The sequence below is a fragment of the Manis pentadactyla genome, chromosome 12, assembly GCF_030020395.1.
Source record: "Manis pentadactyla isolate mManPen7 chromosome 12, mManPen7.hap1, whole genome shotgun sequence".
Lineage (NCBI taxonomy): Eukaryota > Metazoa > Chordata > Mammalia > Pholidota > Manidae > Manis > Manis pentadactyla.
Window position 1 is genome coordinate 10,401,676 of NC_080030.1, and position 16,811 is coordinate 10,418,486.

At 58.4% G+C, this 16,811-nt stretch overlaps 1 protein-coding gene and 1 long non-coding RNA gene across 2 annotated transcripts in view; one reads left to right on the forward strand and one right to left on the reverse strand.

The window, feature by feature from the left end:
* Positions 1 to 3,421: 3,421 nt before the first annotated feature.
* Positions 3,422 to 4,896, forward strand: CIST1 (colon, intestine and stomach enriched 1; the record flags this gene model as incomplete). The annotated part of the gene is given in 2 exon segments (XM_057489558.1): positions 3,422 to 3,638; positions 4,332 to 4,896. Coding segments are annotated over 2 exon segments (360 nt in total), but the record flags the coding sequence as incomplete, so codon positions are not given.
* Positions 4,897 to 5,235: 339 nt separating this feature from the next.
* LOC118916387 (uncharacterized) overlaps positions 5,236 to 16,811 on the reverse strand; it is a 37,147-nt gene continuing 25,571 nt past the window's right edge. The window contains exons 2-3 of the long non-coding RNA XR_008993041.1: positions 6,213 to 7,498; positions 5,236 to 5,409 (exon numbers count right to left, since the gene is read on the reverse strand). This is a non-coding gene — a long non-coding RNA (uncharacterized LOC118916387). The remainder of the gene's footprint in view (positions 5,410 to 6,212; positions 7,499 to 16,811) is intronic.

Below are 16,811 nucleotides of genomic sequence, written 5' to 3' on the forward strand. Positions count from 1 at the left end.
AATTTCCTTCTGCTGCTCCGTAAGACAGTTCTCAGTGTGCAGAAGAATTTAATTTCTTGCATCCTAGCCTCCAGCTCTCCCCCTCCCACCAAATCATCACTCTCTCTGACCAAACCTGTAAGAGCAGAGTGGAGGCCACCACACAGGGATTCTTATTGCACGTGTTAGGGAGGAAAATAGATATGAGCAGGGTGGAAAGAGAGAAAGGCCAGAAAGTCCAATAAGACTACCCAAAGTCAATCAGTTAAAGCTCAAAAAGCCAGGAGGAACTTGGCCTGGAATGTTTGAATACTACCCAGATAAAGGAAGGTCCGTCTGCATAGCTCATGTCTTTATTATGTTAATCATGCAGGCCCAGTTAATTTTTACATTTACCTGTATGCTGTTTTTTTCTCCTTCCACCCTTAATCAAGTAGTTTGTGAACTAGGCAACTAATTTAGCATTCAGGCCCAGCCGTAAACAACATAGTGAAAGGCAGTAAGAATTCCATCTTAAAGATTGTATTTTAATACCCAGGAAGTTAAGATTCTTAACTTACTCTTCAGCAAACAGACAATAGCTCAGCCCACCTTGGGGGCTGGGCAGGCAGCCTGTTTGATCTGCTCCCAGACCCAGGACGCTGGTGTCCCAGGGAGAAATCAGAGCAGGAACTTCCTTGTGTTACGTTAATTCTAAGTATTCAAAGACCACTTAACAGGTCTGCACTCCCAGGCCTTAGTCACATTCCTGAAGAATCCTTAAAAGGGGGAACCCCCAGCCTTTCGGGGCGCTCCTCTCTTTGGTCGCCCGCACTTCCTAAGTGCCTAACCTTTTAATCTTAAACTTTCTCTCTCCAAACCTTTCAGGGCGCCTCTCCTTGCTGAGTTGGCCTGTACTTTCTCTCTCTTTAAGTAACTTTAAACTTTTACTCTGCTTCGCTACAGTGTCTCTGCCCTTCAATTCTTTGTTGGGGTGGGGACCAGGACTGAGGAAAATACACAACGCTCCCCCAACATAGGCAAGGTGTTAGTCCGGGGAGAGGAAATCCCCGTGCAAGATACCTCTAAAAACCGAAACCAGACAAAGGGAGAAATAAAGTTTAAAATCCGTTTATTACTTACAAACTGCAGTCCGGGCCCTTCTCTTTCCTGCTCCAGCAGCAGCCAAAACTGGCTCTCCCCCACCCCCCAGACCTCTCAGGTACAGATAAGCCCTCAGTTGCCCAGGTAATTACCCACTGATATGGAGATGTACTTCTTTCCACCGGAGGAATGATGCAAATGCACTAAAGCCATACTTCTCTCCACCTCTGAACGCCTTTGATATGCAGATGTCCTAAAGCCAGGCGAGATATTCTGGAAATGTTACAATTTTACCCACACAAGGGCTTCACGTTTATCTGCATTTCATAGCTTAGGAAACTGAAGCTTAGGCAAACTGGGTCTCGCAGCCTGTGCTGGACCTAGATTAGAACCAGTTGACTTGGCTCATGTCAACCTCCTGGTCTAGGGATCTCGAACAAAGTACACTCTTGGCACAGTGCATAGAAACAGCCACCTTACCTTCCAGTCAAAGCTCCAGCAGCTCCCAAGCATTGGCCTGTTCTGTGCCAGGCACTCACCCAGGTGTCCTCTACCACCACTTCTTTCAAGGCCTACTAGTTTTCCTCATTTCACTTTAAAAGCTCAGCTCCCGGAGTTCTGGCCTGGCTTGGGGTCCACTGTGGCCCCCAAATTATCTTCATTTCAGCAGAAACTTCTGATTGTCTGGAGTCTTCCTCAAAGGAGCACTTTGGGGAGGCTGGCTGTAAGTCCGGGGAAAGGAAATCCTGGGGCAAAATACCTCTAAAAACCGAAATCAGTTAAAGGGAGAAATAAAGTTTAATACCCATTTATTGCTTAGAAACTGCAGTCCGGTGCTGTCTCTCTCCTCTGCTTTGGTACAAGCCCGCTGGTAACCTCTCAGGTTCAGACACGCCCTCGGTTGCCCAGGTAATTACCCACTGACCTGGAGATGAACTTCTCTCCACCCCTGAGGATATGCAAATGCACCAAAGCCAGGCGAGATATTCTGGAAATGTTACAATTTTACCCCCACTGGCCTTGTAGTCCTCAACTCCTTGGAGGTCCTCAAGGGGCCCTCTTCCCACCTTCCCAGTCACTTCAGGGCAGACTCTACCATTCTGAGGCTCAGTCCCCATCTGCATAATGGGGATGGAGTCTGGCTAGTGCACCATGCCTCTTTTAGACTCATATGTCATCCCCACCAGGCCTGGGCAACTGAACAGAGAAATGGGAGTCTGCATGTGGACCCAGCCCTCCCCTGGAGCCATTTCTGGGTGTTATTTCCTTATTTTTGCTCCCTGGGGTAAGGCAAAGGAGGAAACACAAAGATCCACCCTGGGCAGAACGTACAGGGGTCGGGTAGCAGGGAGCGGCTGATGAAGGACTTGTAAGCAGTTGGTGCCCAGCGGCCTGTAACTTAGAAGAAAGTAATTGTGGGAGGTGGCCCATGAAATATTTATCTGGCTCCTGGCTCAGTGCCTGGAATGGGGTAGGAGACAGGGAGTAGCTGGAACAGGGCAGGGTGGGTTTCCAGATATTCAGTCTGCTGATTGTTCCAGAGCCCAGGCCTCTGTGCCCGCCCTTAAGATTCAGAGTTTGGCCGTGGGGGACCTTCCAGGTACCTTGGGGATAAGATTAGGGCTGATCCTCCCTGGGAGCTCACAGTGGCATCTGTGCAGCTAAGCATCACTTGAGCACCTACAGTGTGCCAGACCTGGGTGAGCTCTCAGAGGCTTGGACTTCTCGTGAGGTCCATTTTATAGACAAGTAAACAATCCCAGCAGGTTTAAAACTGCCCAGCGTGCTGCCTGGGTTACAGACATTCCCTATATCTGGAGGGATTCTAGATCCCCGAAGCAAGAGCGGGAGCCGGGAGGGTCTAGACTGGGACTGGAACCCTGGCTGTGGGACATCAGACAAGGGTGCCTCAGTTTCCTGCTGAGCGCTCATATGATGTACTTTATATTTCAGGTCTCCCTAAAAGGACTTTAGGTGTCCCAAAAAGGCAGGTGTTAAATTATATGCAGTTACAGGGAAAAAGGCATCTGGAGAGGGACCGGGGCTGGGGCACCCTTGTTTCTAATCACTTCCTACACTCTCAATGTTATTTCCATTCCTTTGGGGGTAAAATGAGGGTCTATTTGCAGATTGTCTAACCAGTGCTGACCAGGTAATTCCAGATTAACTGGGTAAAGGTGTCACACCTGGGAGAGGCTGAAACTACCATTAGGTTAGGTACTAAGTCTTCATTTGCTGATGTGGGGCTTAGTTCAAGTGACTCCATCTTGGGCCTGTTGCTTCTTTTTTAACAGGGTCCACTATCTGCCCCAGCATCTCTAGTTTAGGGGCAGACTTCCCAGCCCCCCTCAGGCCCTGAAATTCAGGGGCAACCCTCACCATCCAGCCCAGTTCCAGCTCCACAAATTCAGGGTTGGCTCCCATCTCCTCACAACCAGGGATAATCACTTACCCCAGTTCAGAGCTCCCTACTACCTCCCACTCCAGCCCCCAAGTTCTACCTCCTTTACCTTGCATTGGAGCCCCACTTTCCCCGGCCCAAAATGGAGCTCTCCTCCATACCCTCGGCCAACACTGACAGGACCTCTGTAACCTCTGATCCTGGTGAATGTTGGGAGGTTTGAGGGGGAGGGGATGGTTGCGGGTACCAGGCTGCAGTTCTGGGCTTAGCCATCAGGGTGAGACACAGACCTGAGAATATGTGGAAAGGGCTTCCCCCAACTGGTCACCCCCAGGATTGCCTGAAGCACTTCAGACCTTCATTCTATGCACATTTATTAAATGCCTAGTGTGTGTCAGGTCCTGTGAGGGACAGCTTTATTGGGAGACAAGATAATATGCTGTCTGTGATTCAAGATAATATGCTGTCTCCAAATGTTCAAAGAAAAGTACAGACATTAAGTGTGATGACCTTCTGCTTAAAGTCACAGGATATGAACCATCTTCACAAAGTGTCAAATTTTGCATGCTTCCTGAGAAGGTCACTGCATCTGGGGACAGAGTTCTAGATAAGATTTTTCTCACTTTTCAGGAACACTTGAGAGGGCCAATGATTGCAGGGAAAAAGAGCAAACTGAATGAATTCTCTGTAGACAAATGTTGAAAAGCAAAAGGGTAAAAATGCATGCTTATAAGGGTACAGCAGTGACAAGAGAGGGAAGTAAGCACGACTTCCTGGGAAGGGATTTTAAAAGAATATGTGCCCTGGTGGGTATTTCAGCCTTGGGAAGGGCTGGGGCCCAGGGCTGATTTGGGGCTCCTCCCCTCAGCTCCAGGGGACCCAGGTGTCCCCAAGTTGCACAGGAACCCAGGCGTGGTGGCAGCTGTGTGAATGCTGCTGTCCATCCTGCACACTGGGTCTGTGGTAATGGCTGTGAGGCACTGCCACCAGGGTGTGTCTGAAGCTGGATGAGGAGTCCATGGTGAAGCAGGCTAAGCCCCCGCTGCAATGCTGGCTGGTGTCTGAACACCTCCTTTTGCGTGTTCCTCCTCCAGGGGACGGCAAACCAAAGGTCATCCTTTGCCCATCAACCACCAGAGTGATCTCTGCAGGGCTGAGAGGGGCCTTGGATGGAGACCAGTTCCCTGGGAAGAGGCGAGGGAATAAAGCGCTAATGGTCCTCTGGGCCTCCTGAGTCATGGATTCGTGAGACAAACATTTCTGAGTGCCCACTACATGCTGGAGTCACAGTGCTCACCATTTCCCCACCCTCATGGGGCCCACGGTCTCAATGGGGGTGGGAGGACAGACAATAGCCAGGCAATCAAATGACATCATTTCAGAGGGCACTAAGGGCCATGGACTCACAGATTGGGGTTGTGGCCATATCCAGGGGTCTGTGTGTTGCGGGTTTGCTGAGGGCAGAGAGGTCTCTCTGGGGAGATATTTAAATCGAGTGGGGGAGCTGTGCGGACTGTGGGAAGAAATGTAGGTTTTAGCCCAAACACCATGGAGGTTTCCAGCCAGCAGTGCTGGCATCTGGGGGCTCGTCCTCCAGTCTTCTGGCGGGTAGATCAGCAGGGGAGGAAGGCTTTCCAGGAGGCCAGGGACGGCCTGTGCAAGGGCGTGGGGGCAGAAAAGTGCTGGAAGCATGCAAAGAACAAGGAGTCCAGATAACCCTCCCCCACCCCCGTTTTCTCAGTTCTGTTTGAAAGTGGGGAGAATTCCCCCCACCATTATACAGGAGGGGAAACTGAGTCAGAGGGTGGTAGGCCTGGGGCTGGACCATTGGGTGGGTCGGTGGGCTTTCCCTGCTCCGCCCCCACTTCCAGGACCTCCCCGGCTCCTCACGCTGCACCTTGGCTGTGACTCTGGCCTTGGGCTGACCCCACAGAGCTGGGTTTACCCTGCCGAGAAATGGGTGATCAGAGAGGCTGGGGGCCAAAGTTACACAGCACACCCGGGCGAGGCCCACTCTGGGGAGGGTCATGCTCTAATGGTTTAGGGGACAGGGAGTTGCCAGCATCAGATGAGCCCTCCTGGGGCCCCTGGGTTCCTGCAGCAGCTCCAGCCCCCCACTGCTTATGGAGCAATGTTGACCAGAGAGGGCCACTGATCTGCCTGGGGTGGTAGACACTGAGAAGGGACTGGTGGTTACCATGGGGTGGGGGGCGTTTGACAAATAGTAACCACACTGGTGGGGGTGAGGATTTAATAATGTGGGTACCTGGTGAACCGCATGTTGTATGCTTGAAACTAAGATTATATATCAATACTTCAGGTAAAAACCAAGTATACTCTCATACACAGAATTGTATGTATTGGAAGATTAACCAGGTAATAATCTGCTAACTAGAAAAATGTCATTATTTGCAGTTTTCAACACTTTTGTCATAGAAATTCATGATGCACTTCTGCCATGTAATTAAAAAAAATGTTTTTAAGGCATCATTGATATAGAATCTTACAAAGGTTTCACATGAGCAACATTGTGGTTACTACATTCACCCATATTATCGAGACCCTCACACACAACCCATTGCAGTCGCTGTCCATCAGCGAAGTAAGATGCTAGAGTCACCTCTTGTCTTCTCTGTGCTATACGGCCTTCCCCATGACCGACCTACATTATGTGTGCTAATGATAATGCCCCTTAATCTCCTTCTCCCTCCCTCCTCTACCACTCTCCCCTACTCCTTCCGTTTGGTACCTGCTAGTCCCTTCTTGGAGTCTGGGGGTCTGCTGCTGTCTAAGCATAATACCCTCTAGCTCCATCCATGTTGTTGCAAATGGTAGAATTTGTTTTCTTTTATGGCTGAGTAGTATTCCATTGTGTATATGTACAGCATCTTCTTTATCCATTCATCTACTGAGGGACACTCAGGTTGCTTCCATTTCTTGGCTATTGTAAATAGTGCTGTGATAAACAGGGGTGCATATGTCTTTTTCAAACTGGGCTGCTGCATTGTTAGGGTAAATTCCTAGGAGTGCAATTCCTGGGTCAATGGTATTTCTATTTTGGGATTTTTGAGGAACCTCCATACTGCTTTCCACAATGGTTGAACTAATTTACATTCCCACCAACAGTGTGGGAGGGTTCCCCTTTCTCCACAACCTCGCCAACATTTGTTGTTGTTTGTCTTTTGGATGGTGGCGATCCTTACTGGTGTGAGGTGATACCTCATTGTGGTTTTAGTTTGCATTTCTCTGATGACTAGTGATGTGGAGCATCTTTTGATGTGTCTGTTGGCCATCTGAATCTCTTCTTTAGAGAACTGTCTATTCAGCTCCTCTGCCCATTTTTTAATTGGATTATTTGCTTTTTGTTTGTTGAGGTGTGTGAGCTGGAGGTGTCATCCATATATCCCTGGGGATGTCCCTAGGGAGGAATGTCTGGCGTGACCCTGCCTGTGCAGGTTGGGACATTGGGTAGCTCCTGGGAGGTGCTGTGGCCTCAGCAGGAGAGGGAACTGGGGAGAAAAAGTGGCCTGAGCTCAGCTCTTGTCTCCTCAGAGCTGGGACCCTGGTGACATTGCCAAAGAGCAAGAGGAGGGCTCTGGTGGAGATCTGTGTAGTCGTGCATGGCAAGGGCCAGGAGGGTGGGCAGTCAGCAGCCCAGAGGGGCATGTGGGCGTGTCTGAATGCAGGGAGGGGCCCAGGAAATGGACCCTCGAAGAAGTGATGTCACTGAAGACACGCCCAGTAGAACCTGAATTGTGACCCGGACGGAACCCAGCTGCTGGTCGCAGACCCCAGTCCTGCTCACTTGACCGGAGGCGCTCGACAGAGCAACATGCGGTCTTGTTGTGCGGAGCCTTCTGAAGGCGTGGGAGTCAGGGAAGCCGAGAGGGAGAGTCTTCCTGCTCGCTGTGGGCGTTGGCTGAGAGACCACCTTCGCCTCTGTCTGTGTGTCCCGAGGAGCCCCGAGGTAACACAGGGCAGCCCAGAGCGGGCCACTCCAGGGCCAGGCCACTGTGTGACCCATCCCGGGCTGACCTTTCCCCCAACCCCTAATGTGTGTCTGCGGTGGGCATGGGGCATGGGTGGGACTGCAGGCTGGGGAGCAGGGTCAGTCAGTGTCACAGCTCTGGTCTCATCATTCAGGACGTGGAGGTGAGTGTGGAGACCAGGTACTTCCACACACATGTTAGTCCTGACCCGGGGGTGTCCTCTCCTTCCCTCAGGGACTGGATGTCTAGGCAGATGGCCCTCTGCGCCTGATCTCAGGGGCACAGTTTGTGCCCCACATTGCCCCCTGCGGGGAGGTCCACACAGTCCAGGTGCCTGCTCCCCAGCTACAGGGCACCGGCTTTGCAGAGCTCCACCCTGGGGAGCGAGGAGGAGCTGGTGGATGGACCCACCTACTCCATCTCCCTGGACCTGGGGCAGGCTGCGTACACCCCAGGACCCCATTCCAAGCCTGGTAACCTGCCAGGGCCCTCCCAGGGCTGCCCCACGAGATTGGCCAATAGACCCACTCCAGAGGGCCTGGAACGTTGTTCCTGGGGGCACCCCGTGCCTCTCCTTGCTCGCACCCCAGGGGGCTGGGGGCTCTCGGTGAGCTGCAAACCTCCCTCATCCTGGTGGGTCCTGGGTTTCCCACTGACTATATCTGTGCTGCCCCCCTCAGCGTGAACCTGAGCCATCTGTCCATGGGACTGAGGTCCCCAGGCGCAGGGCTCCCCGGACAGGCGCGAGGAGGAAGGGGAGAGAGCGCACAGCGGGAGTGCAACCGGCTCCAAACACCAGCCGGAGCGCTCCCGAGGCCACCCTCCCTCCCGAGGACGCTGGCCAGCCAACCACGGGCCAGAGGCTCCCCCGGTGAGCACCCACCCCCTCCTGGGCCCAGTCGGGCCTCTGCCCACAGCCCGCGGTGTGTCTAGAGCGTCCCCACATGTGTCTGAGCCTCAGCGTGCTCCTCTGACGGGCAGGGTGGCTGGCGATCAGCCTGTTAGGGTGCCCATGGGGAACACGGGAGGAGCTTAGAGGGGCTCCCCTGGCGCCCGGCAGTGCAGAAAGGACTGCCGGCCAAGCTGGGCCACTTCGGGGCTTACCTCTCTGTACCCGATGAAAGGCCTTTGGCCTCACCCGTCAGTGGCCTGGAGCCTGGCTCATTTGGAAAAGCACATGGGAAGCAGCCTTTTGGAACGGAGGCTGGCGATTCCGTGCGGCTGTGCCCGGTCCTTGTCCTCACCCTGGCCACATGAGGGACCTCTGGGGACAGCAGAGGGGTACCTGAGAAGGTTCTGATAGAACTTCCTTCAGCAACAATAGCTATGCAGGGCCCACTTTGTGCAGACCCTTTGGGGACACTCAGCATAACTGAGTGAAGGAAGCAGACACAGTACTGGGACCCCGGCCCGTGTGGAATCGGGCAGTCACCTCAGGCGTCATCCGCAGGTCACAGCCGGGAAGCGTCACGGGCGATGCCCTCACGGCCGCCTCATGTAACGGGGGGCATGATGGGTCAGAGGAGGAACTGAAAACGTGAGCATTCACTGGGTCCAGAGGGAGCACTGCCCGTGTCACAGAATCGGGGGAGGAGGCGTGTAGGCCTTGGGGCAGGGGGAGCCCAGCAGAGCCCAGCAGGTCACTCATCTTCAGATTCCCATGGGCAGGCTGACGACTGGGGACTTCCTATTCGGGGGGATGGGAGAGGATGGGGACCCAGGACAGACACGCAGGGTCAGGAAGGGGGAGGGGCAGGTGCCCGGACAGGCAGGGGAGTGCACAGCGGCCAGGCCCACACAAGGCAGGGCAGGGAGGGCAGTGTGGGGGGTAAGACCAGGCTTCTCACTCTGCCACCCCCTGGGCTTCCCCCAGCCCCAGGATGGGACGGGCTAGGCGCCTGGCCTGGGAGCCCGAGCATGTGCCCAGCGACGTCCATCTCGTCCAGCTTTCATCCACCCTGGTGGGCCAAGTCCTCCACCACTTGGTCCAGGAGGAGCACCTGGGGCCCACAGTGGCAGAGCTGGAAGGTGAGGGGCTGCGGCCAGGGGACCGTCTAGGGTGGGCTTCCCGGACTGGGGTTCCCTTCAAGGCAGTCAGGGCTCTTCTGGCATTGTGAGGCACGGGGAATCAGGCCCGCGGCGACCCTTCCTCTGTGTCCTGCTCCAGACCCACGGCAGACGCAGCTGGCTCCAGAGACACGGGGAGGGCTGGCTTCGTCGCCTGAGCCCGTCCAGGAGCTCCCTGAGACCCCTGTGCTGGAGCGACGGCCCGTGTCACCTGCCTCAGCCCCTGCAGAGCCGGAGGATGTCCCAGCAGTGGCCTCAGCCCCGCTGGCAGGCCCTGAGCTGGAGCCCCATGAGCCCACAGCAGAGCCCAGCAGGTCACTCATCTTTGGATTCCCATGGACGGGCTGACGACTGGGGACTTCCTATTCGGGAGGATGGGAGAGGATGGGGTCCCAGGACGGACACGCAGGGTCAGGAACGGGGAGGGGCAGGTGCCTGGACAGGCAGGGGAGTGCACAGCGGCCAGGCCCACACAAGGCTGGGCAGGGAGGGCAGTGTGGGGGGTAAGACCAGGCTTCTCACTCTGCCACCCCCTGGGCTTCCCCCAGCCCCAGGATTGGCTGGGCTAGGCGCCTGGCCTGGGAGCCCGAGCATGTGCCCTGCACCATCGATACCAGCCAGCTTTCATCCACCCTGGTGGGCCAAGTCCTCCACCACTTGGTCCAGGAGGAGCACCTGGGGCCCACGGTGGCAGAGCTGGAAGGTGAGGGGCTGCGGCCAGGGGACCGTCTAGGGTGGGCTTCCCGGACTGGGGTTCCCTTCAAGGCAGTCAGGGCTCTTCTGGCATTGTGAGGCACGGGGAATCAGGCCCGCGGCGACCCTTCCTCTGTGTCCTGCTCCAGACCCACGGCAGATGCAGCTGGCTCCAGAGACATGGGGAGGGCCGGCGTCGTGGCTAGAGCCCATCCAGGAGCTCCCTGAGACCCCTGTGCTGGAGCGACGGCCGGTGTCACCTGCCTCAGCCCCTGCAGAGCCGGAGGATGTCCCAGCAGCGGCCTCAGCCCAGGGGCCAGGCCCTGAGCTGGAGCCCCATGAGCCTTTGGGCCTGGGCCTCAGGGCACCTGCTGGAATGGCACCAGGCGTGGCAGAGCCAGGTCCAGATCCAGAGCCCACCAGCCCCTGGGACATCCCAGGAGTGGTCTCAGGCCCCGAGCTGGAGCCCCATGAGCTCTTGGACGCGGGGCCCATGGCACAGGGCCTAGCAGAGCTAGAGCTGGACCTGGAGCCCACCAGCCCCTGTGCCGTGAGCACCCGGAATGTGCTGAGGGAGGACGAGCCGCCCATCCTGGCTTCCTGGTTTCCTCCCCGCCTGGTGGGCCAGCAGCTGAGCCTGTGCTTTCTGGTGAGCGGAGCGAGCTCTCGGGGTCTGGGGTGGGCCTTCCCTGTGTCACGGGCTGCCCTAGACCGGCCGTCCCCTGACGTGGACTCCTGTGATCTGGGCCCACGTCCCAGCTTCCCCACGGACTCACCATGTGTCCTGAGAGACTCTCCTCACCCCAAAGCCCTCACTGAACACAGGGGGACAGTAGGGCCGGCCCTCAGGGATCCTTGCAGACCAAAGAGGTGGAGCAGAGGGAAGGTGGGAAGGGCCTGGCTGGGCAGGGAGGGACAGGGCAGGGGAGGGGTGCTCAGGGAGGTGCTGCCAGGGCCTTAGGACCCCGGGACATTGGCCGGGCAGGCCTCCGCAGCCTCTGCACACCAGCGGCCCCCGCCATGGACGTGACTGCGTGGGAGACACAGACACCACCAAAGGCCCTGGGTGGAGTTGTTTCGGGGGAAACTGCACCTGAGTGGGGAGTGGGATCCACGGGGTGGCAGAATGGGAGGCAGATGCCCCAGGACGGGCAGGCGTGAGCTGCCTTGTGCTGCAGGGAGGAGGTGAGTGAGGGTGCCTGCGAGCAGAGCCCCTCCGTTCCCCATCAGTGTGGGGTCCTGTGCATCCGGTCCTGGGCGCCTCAGTGGATGGGGTCTGAAACCTGGACCGCCACGAGGCTCACAGCACGTCCACAGCTGCCTGGGCTCCAGCTCTGACCGGTGACTCCGCCTGGGCACGGGGGCACCAGGGGCACAGCTGGATGACCCTCCCTTGTGATCCCCAGGGGCTGTATAAGGACATTTTGGAATGTAAGAAGTCCATTAAGGAGCAGCCACAGATGGGAGACACTGGGTGCCTGGCTCCCACCATACAGAGGCTCCTGATGGAATGTGACACCTTGATCAATGTGGTCACCACCACCTGCCTCATGACCCCGAGCATGACGGCCCAGGACAGGGCCCGAGTGGTGGAGTTCTGGATCTGGGTGGCCATGGTATGTCACGGGACGGCCCCCGGGGTCCATCCTGGCATCTTGGAAACTGCTCCTCTCCGTTGTCCGCTCTGAGGACGGGTTCCTATGGTCTGCCCTGCACGGTCCCTGGGCCCCTCCTGCCAGGGGTGTGCGGACCTGGACTCGCAGACCCCGGGGGTGGGACAGCCATCCCTGGCCCCTTCCTTGGGTTGAGCCACAGTCCTCCACCCAGGAGGGCTGCTCACCAGGTACCAGGTGTGCTGGGCTCCCTGGGTGTCTGCCCCCTTAAGGACAGGAGTTCATGGGGGGACAGAGGCAGAGAAGCAGGCCACGCTCTCAGCTCTGTCTTCCCTCCCAGGAGAGTCTGAGCCTCAGGAACCACATTGCCCTCCGTGCCATTCTCTCCGCCCTGCAGTGCCCTGCTATTCATCGTCTGCACAGCACCTGGGGTCATGTGTCCTGGTGGGTAGGCCTGTCCCCGGGACCAGGACACCTGAGTGGACAGGGACACCCCTAGGTCTGGCAGTGTCCCTCAGTGGGCTGGGACTTCCTGGGAGGCGGCAGAGCCTAAGGACAGGGATGGCGGGCTCTTGGGGGCCCCTGTGGGTTAGGCCACGGGTTCCGCCGCAGGAATCAGTTCCCTGCAATGTCAGGTGTGGGTTGAAGCCCACTGGAGATCTTGAGCTTGCGTTCTGCAGCAGGAGGTCTCTGCCCCAAGGACAGCGACCTGGCCCAAGGCAGATTCGCTCCCGGGAGAACAGGGAATGGAGGCCCCGGGGGGAAACATGAAGCCCCCTCCGCAGGCCACGGATTCCCAGGGCTCAGGGCCGTGGTGGAAAGCCTCCTGCGGGCTAGTGGGCCTTCTAGGATCCCCAGGAAAAGGGGTCGGCCCCGAGACTCTCCGCCTGCTGGCCACATGTGTCCCTCCTCCTCTCCCCTCCCCTTAGCGTCTGCCTGGCGGTATATGAAAAACTGAAAACGCAGGACAAGTGGGTTCACAGGAAGCGGCGGTTCAAGGTAAATGGAGGGTAGAGGTCTGGAAGGGAGGGGTCCTTGGGGCAAGTCCTCTGCCTGCCGTGCTGTGTCCCAGCTGGGGGCCAGACTTGAGAGGGGGGAGCTGATGGCATCCAGTGAGGACCCAGAGAACAGACCCCCGTCAGGGCTGGGGCTGGTGTGGGGTCGGCAGCAGGAGTGGGGCCTGTGGCCAAGCAAGGTCGGCTTGTCCCCTGGGTCCCCTGAGCCTGACACGGCCCCTCTGTGGCCTCGGGCTCCTCATGTGCACATGGAGGGTTGCCGTCAGCCTGGCGGGCGGGCCTCCCAGGTGAGCAGGGTCCAGGGAGCACAAGACGGGCTTCGGCTTTGTGCCCCCCACAGTCATGTGAGGGGAGCCGTGCTGATAGCCAGCTGACAGTGAGTGCTCAGGGCACCCTGGGAGGCAGAGGGACCTCCCCTGACCCTCTCAGGGCGGCGGCCGTGGCCTGGCCCAAGGACCACCATGAGTATGAGTGTGTGCTGGAGCTGGGGTCGCTCTAGGCCGAGAGCCTGCTGGAGGTGGGGACAGCGTAGGTGCCAGGGGGCTCGGGCAAGGCATCCATCCACCACTGTCTGGCTCTGGGAGGCCTCGTGGGAGGGGAGCATGAGCACCTGAGTGTCCTGGACCTTGCAGGAGATGACCTTCACGTTGATGCAAATGCTGTGGGACCGCATGGCACCCGACGTGAGGAAGAGGAAGGTGAGAGAGGCATGGGAAGGGTCGGGGGCGGTGGGGGAGCTCTGCACCTGCCCCTGGTCCCACCACCTCTGAACTGCCGGCACTGGGCTGACCAGGAGGGCGAGAGCAGCTGGGTACAGGGAGAAGTTGGAGGACAGGAGCAGGGCCCACAGGTCCTGGGACTGGCCAAAAGCCAGCCCTGGGAGGGCCCGGGACGGGAGAGCAGGGCGAAGGGAGGGGAGGGAGGCAGCACAGGGTGGTCCAAGGGAGCTGGGGACTGCGGGTGTGGGTTCAGGGGGTGCTCTGTGGGCGCCCCTGAGGCAGGCAGGCGACTCATCACCTCCCCACCCCGGTGGCACAGAGCATGGTCCCCTACCTCGGACTGATCCTGTATGACTTCGTTTACAAACACCTGGAAAATGATGAGGAGGTGAGTGAGCCCAGAGGGGCACAGGGGGGGCAGGATGGTGAGCTTTAGGGAGGAGAGAGCCTCAGTGAGCCCGGAACTCTCAGCACCGGGCCTCCCCTATTCCTGAGAGTCCCCCCTCCACCCCAGGACCTGGGCTTCTTGGAGAGGACTGCCAGAAGGATCTACCTAAGCCCCGGTCCTGGCCCCAGGGCAGGTGGGGCTGAGGGCTCCAGGGGGCAGCACCTGGGCAGGACTGGTCTCCCCCTCAGGCCTTGCCCAGGGGGAGGGATGCTGCTCCTTCAGGGCAGGAAGCACATCGCGGGCTGGCAGTGCCTTCCCGCCTCAGGCCTCAGCTCCCCGGTGCAGTCCCCGCTTCTCGGTAGCCCCGAGCCCAGGCCAGGCCCGGGTGCTGTTTCTGGGCAGTCCTGCCCCTTGGAGGGCCCTGGCGGTCCTCCACCTTGAGAAAGGATGGGAACTTTCCGGCCTCCTTCTGGGCTCAGGGGGCTGTTTCTGATGCACTTTGGTTGCCTTCCTACCAACAAGACCCCCTGAGCAGGACCCTGTCCAGCCCATCCCCTGGGCCTAACGTGTCTTGTGAGAGTAAAGAAACGCAGAGCTCAGGACACTTAAGACTTTGTCAGGTGGGGGCCGGGGTGTGGCGTCAAGGCCACCTTCCTGGAAGAGGAGTTGGAGACCCAACAGTGGGAACGGGCAGGGCTGGATGGCATTGGAAGGAAGGCGGGTTCCCGTGAGCAAAGATCCGGGACCATCCCAGTGCCCCACTCCTCACAGCCCTCCTTCTCTGTACCCCATTCTTGCTCCTCCCCAGTTCGCTCTCCTCCAAAGTGAGATCCTCATGCAGAAGAGGCTGGCCAGGCTGTATAAACTGGAGCCCGATGAGGGCTTCGAGTCCTTTCTCCAGGCCATGGAGCCCCTGGAGCCCCTGGATGAGGAGCAGAGGTGAGGCCGTCCGGAGTCAGGCGTGGGCTGCAGCTGCCGGCGGGCTCTGGGGGAAGGGCGCCCTGCCATGTGGCCCCAGGGGCTCACAGGTGTCCCTCTGTCCTGCAGCTACACCCTGTCCTGCCAGCTGGAGCCCCCAGGCCAGGGGCCCGGCAATAAGGGAGTGTTACAGTTATACAGGTCCCACGTTTAAAATCCTGGCCAGGGCCAGGTGAGTTTCTGGGCTGGGGCGATCGGGAGGGGGTGGGCTGTTCCCCAGCATCAGGGAAGCTTCGGGCCATGCTGGGTGTGGGGGCGTCCTAAAGACTGGTGCAGCTGGAATCCCGCTCCACTGCCGATCGGTTGTGTCAGACTGAAGGGTGGTTCCCCGCCCCCTCTGGGACCCATTTTCCTCCTCTGTGAGTAGGTGATGCCCAGGAGCCTTCCCGAGATAGGGATCCCCCGGGTGCTGGTGATTGACAGGATCCTCCGCACAGGGCCTGGAGCCCAGAGGGCAGTGGGGACGGGGTGGAAGCAGGATAATGGGGGGAACCCCGGATAACCTGCCTCTTCTGATCACCCGTGCGTGGCCCTGTAGCTGCTGTCATCGGGCCCGCGGCCCTGCCGGTGTCCTGGCTGCATGTGGAGGAGAGCTGCTTCCCCTCCAGGCAGGCGGCCCCTGGCGCCCCAGGACCCCAGTCTGCTTGCTGCTCCTCCTGAGCCTCTGCTGGGGCAGCTGCTCTGGCACCTCCTCCGTCGGCAGACTCGGGCAGCTCCTCCGGTGAGCACCCACCCCCTCCTGGGCCCAGTTGGGCCTCTGCCCACAGCCCGCGGTGTGTCTAGAGCGTCCCCACATGTGTCTGAGCCTCAGCGTGCTCCTCTGACGGGCAGGGTGGCTGGCGATCAGCCTGTTAGGGTGCCCATGGGGAACACGGGAGGAGCTTAGAGGGGCTCCCCTGGCGCCCAGCAGTGCAGAAAGGACTGCCAGCCAAGCTAGGCCACTTCGGGGCTTACTTACTTCTCTGTACCCGATGAAAGCCTTTGGCCTCACCCGTCAGTGGCCTGGAGCCTGGCTCATTTGGAAAAGCACATGGGAAGCAGCCTTTGGAACAGAGGCTCGCGATTCCCTGTAGCTGGGCTCGGTCCTTGTCCTCACTGTGGCCATATGAGGGACCTCTGGGGACAGCAGAGGGGTACCTGGACAGGTTCTGGGGGGACTTCCTTAAGCAACAATAGGGAATGAAGCACCCATTTGGTGCAGACCTTTGGGGACACTTAGCATAACTCACTGAAGGAAGCAGATGCAATACTGGGACCCCATCCCGGGTGGACTCAGTCAATCACTTCAGGTGTCATCCTCAGGTCATGGCCGGGGAGTGTCACAGGTGATGCCCTCTTGGCCTCTTCCAGTAACGGGGGGCAAGATGAGGGGCCAGAGGAGAAATTGAAAATATAAGCATTCACTGGGTCCAGAGAGGGTGCCGCCTATCTCACAGAATGGGGGGAGGAGGCGCTTGGGGCTTTCGGCAGGGGGCACACAGCAGAGCCCAGCAGGTCACTCATCTTCGGATTCCCATGGGCGGGCTGACGACTGGGGACTTCCTATTTGGGAGGATGGGAGAGGATGGGGTCCCAGGACAGACACGCAGGGTCAGGAAGGGGGAGGGGCAGGTGCCTGGACAGGCAGGGGAGTGCACAGAGCGGCCAGGCCCACACAAGGCTGGGCTGGGAGGGCAGTGTGGGGGGTAAGACCAGGCTTCTCACTCTGTCACCCCCAGGCCGTACCCCAGCCCCTGGATGGGACGGGCTAGGCGCCTTGCCTGGGAGCCCGAGAGTGTGCCCAGCGTTCTCCATGGTAGCCAACCTTCATACATCCCAGAGGACCAAGTCCACCACCACTTGGTCCAGGAGATGTACCTGGGGCCCACAGTGGCGGAGCTGGAAG